Raw genomic sequence first — 10,503 nt, 5'->3', positions numbered from 1 at the left:
AATCCAGTGTCTATCAGAACATTTTACCAGCAGCACAGGAACAGAGAGAACTGGTAAGCCAAGGTTCCCCCAGGCGACTGCTAAGCCTTGCAGATTTTTCAGTCTTTTGGGTGGTTTTGATCCTTTCTTTATCAATGATCAGCTCAAGCTAAGGGAGAGACATGTCACTGCTGCCATGTCACTGAAGGTAAACAGCTGCTGCTAGCATGATTTACATGTGATTAAAACACAAAAATATGGGCTAAGAATGGAGTGATGGATGCTAAGGAACATGGGGAATTTTATCTGCACCACAAGGTCACATTTTAGAGAGAGGGAATTATGAACCAGAGAGACTCTCGATTATTATATTTAGTATAAAATGCCATGTATGTTTCACGTCACAGGTTGGGGATCCCTTACGGAAAGACTCTACATCTGAAGTATTTTAGATTTCACAGGCTGTTGTAAAGGGGCTGGGGAGGTGGCTCAGTGGTTAAGAGCACTCTGTTCTTGCAGGAAACCCAGGTTTAGTTCCCAACACCCACCTGGTTGGTGGCTCACAACTGTCTGTATCTCCAACTAGAGTTCTGGGGGTCTGATGACCTCTTCTGGCTTCTCAAGACACCAGACACACTTCTGGTACCCAGATACACATGGGGTCAAAACACCTATCCATGTAAAATAAAAATAAAGAAATCTTAAAAAGATATTTCCTAAGTCTTTTTTTTTTTACCAGCATAGCATCCCAAACCTGAAAAGCCCAAACCCCAAATGCTCCAAGTCCTAAACATTTTAGCCTCGTTTTACACACACACACACACACACACACACACACACTCACCCCACATTAGGAGAATAATTCATTTTGCTGTTAATCTGATTTTGCATTCTTCTAGAGATGTGCTGCAGCCAGCAAGGGGCAGAGCCAGCTCTGCACAGCCCTGGGACATCATCATGGCCCCAGGTGGCAGCCCCGACCAGGGATGTCTGCATGGCCTTTGGTGGTGGTAGCATGGGCCAGGGACACAGACAAAGACCTCCACTGCTACAGGGCCATGGACTCAGATAGGGCCCCCCGCAGCGGCATGGTCCAGGACATCACCATGATCTCAGGTGGCAGCACAGCCACTCACATCGGGCTGGTCCTCACCACCTTTGTGTCTCCAGTTTTGCCTCTTCATAGTGCATATGTGGTTCTTTTTCTCTTTCTCTTTCATCTCTCCACCATATACTTGCTCATCATACTGACATCTGGGCCTCTGGGCATCTTTTGCTTGTGTGGTGGCAAGTGGAGAGCAGGGTGCAGCTCTCTGGTCCGAAAGGACCACTTTAAGTCCTTTTAGTCTCTAGAAAAGAAGTTATCTCCCCCACCCCTAGGTTTTCATGACGGTGATCATCTTCTTTTAAAATAAAACATGAAGGAAATGTCCTCCATAACACATTATCATGTCAACTCCTCCCTGGAATTTTCAACCAAGAATCCTGCCCCCCCCCACACACACACACACACACTGTTCAGTTCTGTAGAGACAGGGGTCATGCAGAACTCTAAACAGCACTGTGGATATAATTTTACTTCATGAACAAGTACAGCTCATTCACACAAGCAAAATCCCAAACGGCTAACTGCTTCATATGAAGCAGAAATCATTGTTTCTTGTTATTTGTGCAAAGCCAGCCTTCCATGTAATTACAGAAGGCATTTGATCACACTAATTCCCTCAATAGGCAGAAATCATGTCCCCTGCTACACACACAATAAAGTGCCAAACCGAAACAACAGTGGTAACACCCTCTCTCCTGCCCCCCTACCCATAAGGCCTGGGCGAAATTCACAACCAACTTCTGCTCTTAATGCTCAAGGTTTAATGCTAACTGGAAACAACAGCTTTCGTGACAAACCACCACAGAGCAGCAGCTCAGAGACAGACCCTGTCGCTCCACCCATCTCCCGAGACTGCCCATCTTTGGTCCCGAGACTGCCCATCTTTGGTCCCGAGACTGCCCATCTTTTGTCATGACACCTAGAATACAATGGGAGAGGAACTACGGGTGTAGCTTAGTCAGTGGCTTAGCATGCAGAAGGCCCCGATCCTCAGCAGGGACATGCAGGGAGGGAGGGAGGAAGCTGTTCTTTTTTCATAAAATCAGGGTAGAGAGGATGAGTGAGGGTAAAGCACCTGCCTTGAACATCTGGGGACGAAAGTTCAGCTCCTCAGAACCCACATTAAAAAAAAAAAGGCACTGTGCAAAGTGGCTTACATCTAAGCCCACTGCACGGGAGGCAGATACAGAACCTCTACAGCAAGCAGGCTAGCCAAAATGAAGAGCTCCAGGCCCTGCCTTCATGTATTAGGTGGGAAAATCCAGGAAGACACATGTACCTGCACACACTCTGTGCATATATGTATATACATATATATGTGTGTGTGTATATATATATATATATATATATATATATATATATATATATATAACTAACATGTTCATGTACAAAACATCTTCTCACAAAACTATTTCCCAAATAAACTTTATTTTCAAAAAGAGTGTCACAATAGACATAGAAATTTAAATATGACTCGGAGAGCAGCTAGGAGTCAAATTATGCATGTGTGAAGTCACAATTGGTGTTTGATTATTTCCACTAACGGGAGGGTACTAAGGCACTGCTATACAGAACGGCAGATGGCTTTAACAACCATTATCTACAGGTTATGTCTTTCATACTTTTGTCTGAAAGTTTAGCTGAGATCTGATGCAAAGCCATGTAATTGAGTAATCAAGACTCTTTCTTCTTCCTGGCTCCAGCACAGATGGTGGTGGCAGCTTTGGTGCAAAGCAGCCTTCAAGACGCACCACTGTCCCATGACACTCAAAAGCCTTCTCACAACCTCCCCAGGTTCAGAAAAATGCCAGTGCGGGCAACTATTTCACAGTTACACCCGACATCTTCAAGAACAAGTCCTTGGGTATATTCTCGACATTAACATGTTTGGTGAGACAATGTCAATGCAGAATTAGTGTTGCAAATGTAATGTCTATAAACAACAGGAAGTGACGGAACAGGTGAACTAAGACATACACCTGACCCCTCTCATTGGTTACTGGGAGGGTGACTGACACAATTCAAAGCAATTGTAAAGACTATTCTCAGAAAAACATAGACCTTCCTGGATCCTAAGGAAAGCTGTGATTGACCAGGAACTGGCAGGAACTGTCCCCAGAGGTGAAGATGGTAAGGGAAACGAGGCCCAACAGATGCAAGCAAACTTGCGGCTTCCTCATTAGCAAAGAAGTGGAAGACTGAACTCAGGAACCAAAGGTTCATCTACAACGTAGACACCAAAGCTGGGCTCAGCAGCCAATCTCTGAACAGTGCTTCTCATCTACAAAGAAGCACCCAAAGACCTGGCAGCCCCCCAAGGGTGTCAGACACCACCAGTCAGGCAACAGTGCGCTTGTAAACTGTGAGGAGCTATTCCTAACAAATGGAGATCTGGGAAGTTTGTTTTAAGATAAAAGACAAGTTGATTAAAAACAATTTAAAAAACAGAATTAGTAGTCATTTTTTAGAAGCCAATTTGAGATAAAATGATAAAAGTCCGTCTTCAAACCCAGGATAAGTATTGATAGTAGTTGGTTTTGGTTAGCCTTATTTTTGATGAGTCAGAAATGAGAGAAGCCTCATTGACATACTAAATTCTCTCATAATTCAATGCTGTCACGAGTAATATACTAGCTATAAACTTTATTTATTGAAGAACCCGAAGACTAGCCTGGTAGCCTCAAAAGTAAACACTAATTATAAATATAACCTTTTGCCATGCCTATCATATTTTGATGCATTGATTACAAGGAAACACACACGTACATTATTTGTCTGACTTATTGTAATAGTCTATTAGCCACTAGGAAGTCTCTGAACACCTATTTATGAGTTGCTACCTCCCTTATTCGTCAACATTGTATATCTCCACAGCGGGGCCAAAGCTGGTAAGGAATAAGGGGCCACCATATTCCTCCTGCCCACAAGCGGGGACTCAAAAGCAGGTAAAGAAAAAACTACTTCCCTATACCATGAAAATAGCAAGCCCTGAACTATTACAAAAGCTTTCAAATATGCCAGCGTCTGAACTTTGAGAAAACAAAGGGAGGCAGAAGTCCAGGGCACTGACGTGTGCTACACACATTTGTATGCCGTGACATGTTTCCAGTTGCAATATGTTACCATTAGAAGCAAGCGAGCAAAACCAGCTTCTGTGTGAACTGGGGAGCAGCCCAGAAGTCCTCTATTCAAAGACAACTGTTACTGCCCAATAACTTACCAGAAAGGTATCGATATTTACAAAGTCTCTGGGGTTCTTTAAATAATATAAAAATAATATAAAACTAAGAACAAGAAAGGCAAAGAAAAGAAGTGTTGTTTAACGGTGCTGCCTTCCCGTTAGAAATGAACGTGTGTAAAATGGCAGACGCTTCCCTACAACTCGTCATGCACATATGTAAATTCTCTGGCAGATATAAATCCATCTTTGTCTTCATCTTCTTTATCAAAGATATCCTCCACCAAAGCATCGTGATGGCTTTCGTTCACCACTGCGCCGTGCTTCTCAAACTCCTTCTGCAAATACACTTTAACCTGCAAAGTAACGGCTGTCATTAATACCTGGCCCTCATTAGTAACCCACATTGCATTATTGCCATGATACAAAGCAAGAACAAAAATAACTCTGTGACCCATTCCTAAAGGAATTAAAACAAACTTTTGCTTTATGGCTATGTTGGAGACAAAAATAATACATAAAAAATATTTACATCATATATTTATATATGCATATATATATATATGTATATACATATATACAGTTTTAATATATATAGAACCTTTGCATCAAATATGAGATTTTTATTAAGACCTATTACCTGCCTTTTGGCCTGTTTTTGAGATGCTGCCTCTCTGAATCTGTAGCTCACTGACTGCCGCTCTGGCTGGCCAACAAGCCCAGGAGCTAGCTCCCTGTCTCTACCTCCTCCCCACCCCACCCTGCCCAGTGCTAGGATTCTGGCATGCACTGCCACCCACTACTTTTTGCATGGTACTAGGGATTCCAGTTCAGGTCCCCGAGCTTACATGGCAAGCACTGAATGCACAGAGCCACCTGCCCAGTCCGTTTGCTTGTTTTACACTGGATTCACTTTTATCCTTATAATTTCACATTGAGAAGCCAACATTTAATTTAAGAATCTATTTTTTCACAGCCCATTTAAATTTGTGGGTGTTCTTAGGAGTATGTTCGGGTGCTTGTCCATGTGGGGTTGTATATACATGCATGTACTTGTGTATGTGGAGGCCAGAGCCAACCTCAGACGTCATTCTTTAGAGTCTTGTTTTCTGAGACATAGTCTCTCACCTGGAACTTGGTGAGTGGGCCATTTTGACTGGCTGGTAGTCTCTGCCTGTCTCCACTTTCCAGCTCTAAGATGACACATACACTTGTCCTCATCCAACTGTTTTCCCACCGTGGATTCTGGGTCTGGAACTTGGGTCATTGTATGTGACTGGCAAGTATTTCACTGACAGCTCCACCTCAGCTCCAACTCATAAGCATTTTAAATTCCTGGATTATACACCGATAGTCTCTGACTCTAAATTATATTTATCACTACTCTTCATGTGTAAAAATGGTTTCCTGACTAACTCCATACAGTACAGTCAGCCCTATTGCCACAGCGCTCTGTGAAGTCTTACAGTCACAAGAGAATCAACAGTGGCAAACAAGTCCAGAGAGATCCGCTTGCTGCACGGTGTCTTCAGCAAATGTACTCATCAAGCACTCAAGGATAAGAGAGGGCCCAAAGCAGGGGAAACAGACATTAAACGTTACAAAATTTCAACTTTATTTTGGTGTTTTATTTGATATGGCTTTCAAATTGTTTGTTATCCTGATTTAACTGAAAATGAAAATGTAGGATTTAAGAAAATGTTTGGGCAGTATGTTAAAGTGTTGAGAGAATTAACTTTTAAAATGTTTAGATATGCCATATATATTGCATTTTCTGCTAGTCATGGCTAATGTTTTCACAGCATTATATTAAAACTATTGACTAAAATAAACTTTGAAGACATTATTAGCACCATAAGTCTTCCAGAAGTTTATGAGATTTGATTTTTTAAAATATTATTTTAAAGTTTAGCTTATAGAAGAGGAAAATTCTTTTTTTTAGATTTATTTTGATTTTATGAGGATTTGCCTGCATGTTTGTCTGCGCACCATATGCATGCCTGGTGCTCACAGAGGTCAAAAAAAGGCACCAGGCATCAGATCAGCTAGAACTTGTGTTACACAGTTGTGAGCCTTGTAGGTGCTGGGAATAGAACTTAGGTCCTCTAGGAGAGCAGCCAGTGATCTTAAACACTGAACCACCTCTCTAGCCCCAAAAAGAACACTCTTATGAAATATTTTTTTTATGTGTGTGTATTTTAGGGGGCATGTAATGATTAAAGAAAAAGTTAAACACATTATGCTACGTGGTTCCTGGCTTACTTGAATGTTACAGTTCACTTTGGTAAAACTAGAGGTAAATGTGTAATAACAAATACTCTACAGCCCGCATGGGAGTTCATGCCTTTGACACCAGCAGAAGCAAGTGGATCTCTGGGTGAGCCAGGACTTCATCGAAAAACCCTGACTCAAAAACCAACAAAACAAAACACAAACAAAAAAAATATTATACTAATCAAAAGCTAATAGTTTTAATATGTAATATATATATATATATATATATATATATATATCAGAAAGTGTTTTTAGAAAGGCTTTAAGCTTTCAAAATCAAGAGGTTTGAGACAATTATGTGCTAGAATCAAATAAGATAAAGAAAAAGCTGGGGTTTGGGGGGGCAAGATATCATACACAGTATGCTTGACAGAAGCAAGTTTTCTTTTACATTTGTGTTTCATCTAGGTCTTCCCAGGGTTTTATTTCTAAGTGGTTCACTACAGATGTCCTTCATTCCCTCCTCCCTCCCTCCCTCCCGCCCTCCCTCCCCCCTCCCTCCCTCCCTCCCTCCCTCCTTTCCTCCCTCCCTTCCTTTCTCCCTTCCTCCCTCCCACCTCTACATCCTTCCCTCTTCTCTCTTCATTCATCAAATTCTCCCTCCGCTCATTTGGTTCAAATTTCCAAACTCTGCTTGACCATAGAAAGCCCAGCAGACCATTGTCTGTCACAGGACACGTGCAGGAAGTCAGAGCTACAGGGTACAAGGTCACACTCTGTAGGGATCATGAGATAGCATAGCTCTGTAGAAGCTTGCACAGTGAAGACAATATATCCATTCTAACCGGCAGAGTTCACAGGCTGATACATGACTCGGTGTATATGAAAATTTATTTTGAAAGCTATATCCACTGGTGTCTGTTCCACAGCTCTCTACCTTTGGATCCCCAAAACATGTGTATGGGGGCCTCAAATCTATGCTTTTCTGAACCTATTGTAGAGCCCGTGAAACATGTGAAGTGATGACATAGGCTTAAGTTCACCACACACTTGCATAATAGTTGTAAAAAAAAAAAAAAATTTGTCACTTCCAGTATCCTCCTGAGAGAGCTTGTAAGGATTTCTGGCCTTCTTTCAATAGACCTTTCTCCAAAACTCACTGCAAATAGCCAGAGCTTTTTCCAAAGTGCCTGCCAAGGAACACAGCTTCCTCTGATGAAATGAATAAGCAAATAAAGCGCCGTGAGCAGCGGGGCCTACAGAGTGACCACCAGCTCGAACTACCCCATAGCTGCTGTGTTCCTCAGCCAGCTTGGCCCAGCAGCACACACTGCCTGCTGCCGTTGGAAACCAAAGCTGTGCACTTGAAGGGCGGCTGCTTTTGGACACGCTGGCTTCATCGGGTTTTCTTCTCTCAGAAGAGTCAGAATTCCAGACATTCCCCCTAAAATAAGATTCTAGTCTCCCTTTTTATTTGAACCCAAGTCTATGACAAGTAGAAAGAACTGGAAAGTTGTGATGAGGCCACACCAGCAGACCCTAATCAGGACCCTGTGAACTTAAAAATCAAAGCAGAGTTTTGCAAGTGCTTATGCTACAGTTTTTCTATTGTCTTTAAAATATGATCGAAGAGTGGGGAGATGAATAAGTAGCTAAGACCATCTGCTGTGCAAGCATGAGAACCCAATTTCAAATGCCCAGCGCTGCAAAAAGTACATGTGCCTGCAACCTCAGTGGCAACACCAAGAAAAGGAGAGATCCCGAGCCAAGGTAGTCACACTAGCCAAAACGGTTCGGTGACAATCTCAAGGTAGTAAGGCAGACAGCAATAGGGGAAGACACCCAGTGTCCTGCTCTTCTGACCTGTCACTCACGGGTGCACACTCATGAGTGCACACACTGCACACTTACACGCATGTACCACATATACAAACCACATACCTAAAAACACATAACCGAAATGCTGCTTCTTGCCTGCCATGAGTCACGAAACTGCAAACCAACCTGTATTATCCTTTGCCATCCTGTCCCTGTCCCGCCAGTTTGGACCAGTGATCTCCGTCCTCTCTCCCCAGATTCTAACCTGTCTGTATGTGCTATTTATTTAGGGTAATAATGCAGTTGCAACTAAAGTAAGGAGGGGAGACCGGGGGAGGGAAAGGGGTCAGGAGGAGGAAACAAAGGTATTGTATGGATTCTGTAGACTGTGTTCTGTGAAGGAAGGAAGCTGCTATGTACATTTTTCTTACCTTTTGAGTAAGAAAAGGTGAACTAATATCTATTTGTCTAGACACTGGAAAGTAATAGACATGGTGGAGGGACCCAGTGAAGGACAAAGAGGACATGGACACAGCAAACACTTCCTTTATGTGGTGCTAAGGATTGATCTCAGAGCCTTGAACATTCTAAGGAAATGCTTGGCCACTGAGTTCCAGACCAAGACTTCAAAATACATATTAATTCAAATCAGTCGGTTTTTTTAAGTCATGAAAATATCATATATATATATATATATATATATATATATATATATATATATATATATATATATAGAGAGAGAGAGAGAGAGAGAGAGAGAGAGAGAGAATTATCTTTTATCTTGGATAGAGGGGGAACGTTAACTGTTAATGTCACAACGTATAAACCCAGTGACATAGACTCTAAATCCCAGCACTTAGGAAGCTGAGGCAGGAGGTTCACAAAGTCAAGGCATGCCTGGACATCACAGGGAGATCCTGTCTCAATCAAAGCAACATGCAACAAAACCACAAAGAAACAAACCCACTAGTGATGGTCAAGATCCCGTGGTCCCCAATAACTTTGTTTGAGACAACATCAGTTCCTGGACCTTAGAGTAAAGCTCACCAAAACATTAAAAATGAGTGAGCATCCCTTGTGGGACATGATGGAGTGGGGCCTGATGGTGAGAACCACGATTCTTGGCTCTTAGAGTGAAGCTCACCAAAACATTAAAAACGCTGAGCATCCCTGGGCCACGGCAGAATGAGCATCCCCTGGGGCATGGGGTTTGGGGGCCTGATGGTAAGAACCACCTCCGGCAGGCGTCTACCTCTCCACCATAGCCAGTAACAGCTGGGAAGGCTTGAGATTCGGAGGAGAAACCCTCCTTCTTCCTCCCATCTCAAATGTCAGGCCTTCGGATGGCTGACTTGAACAAACTTGGTCAGGCAAACTGCCCGTTGGAGAGTACTCCGAAAGCCGTTCAACAGCCAGTCGGCCATCTTGAGCAGAAACTGTCCACGTGACAGGACTTACGCGGTTCTCATACAGTCATTACCATCATGAAAAAAAAAAAATGAAGCTCTCCAAAGATCCCAGGCTGACGATGAGACACAGTCAACACTGAGCCTAGGAGAGAAGGGAAGCGGCAGGGAACTGGACTGCCTCAGACAACACACTTCTCCCCTAAGCAGTGATTTCCCACCAAAAGAAAGGGCAACATTCAAAGCACTTTAGGAAAAGCTGTAAATAATATTTTACCTAAATAAAAATAAAATTTCCTTATTACTTACTTATTCCTTGAGAACTTTATATAGTATATTTTATTATATTCTTTCCCAACTTCCAACTCTTCCCAGATTTCCTACCTCCATCCAATTTCATGTTATTTTTCTCTCTTAAAAAAAGGAAAAACTCCCCCGTGGAGACTTGATGCCCTAGAGAAGGGGCATGCTAGAGGGGTGAGGGCGGAGTGTGTAGATGGGCGGAGGGGCACCCTCTTAGAGGCAAAGGGAATGAGGTGGGGTTCATGGAAGGGAGACCAGGAAGGGAGACAACATTTGAAATCTAAATAAAATAATTACTAAAAAAAGAAATTTACAAAATAGTTACAGCGTAGCCAGGTAAATATATTGCTATAAATCCCATTTAAGTTCCCCCCCCCACTGGAATAGGCTCATAAAGATAACAAAAACCTGCAGAAAATTCAATAAGGGAATAAGATTGTCAATACACTGTGTGTGTGTGTGTGTGTGTGTGTGTGTGTGTGTGTGTGTGTGTGTGT

At 42.6% G+C, this 10,503-nt stretch overlaps 1 protein-coding gene across 1 annotated transcript in view; it reads right to left on the bottom strand.

Moving 5' to 3' along the window:
* Nucleotides 1-2,496: 2,496 nt before the first annotated feature.
* Fkbp14 (FKBP prolyl isomerase 14) overlaps nucleotides 2,497-10,503 on the bottom strand; it is a 14,717-nt gene continuing 6,710 nt past the window's right edge. The window contains exon 4 of the mRNA XM_028758350.1: nucleotides 2,497-4,621. Coding sequence (XP_028614183.1) covers nucleotides 4,463-4,621 — 159 coding nt within the window. The 3' untranslated portion in view covers nucleotides 2,497-4,462. The remainder of the gene's footprint in view (nucleotides 4,622-10,503) is intronic.

Source organism: Grammomys surdaster, unplaced genomic scaffold (genome assembly GCF_004785775.1).
Source record: "Grammomys surdaster isolate TR1022 unplaced genomic scaffold, NIH_TR_1.0 126197, whole genome shotgun sequence".
Lineage (NCBI taxonomy): Eukaryota > Metazoa > Chordata > Mammalia > Rodentia > Muridae > Grammomys > Grammomys surdaster.
This window is presented reverse-complemented; position numbering and strand designations above follow the sequence as displayed.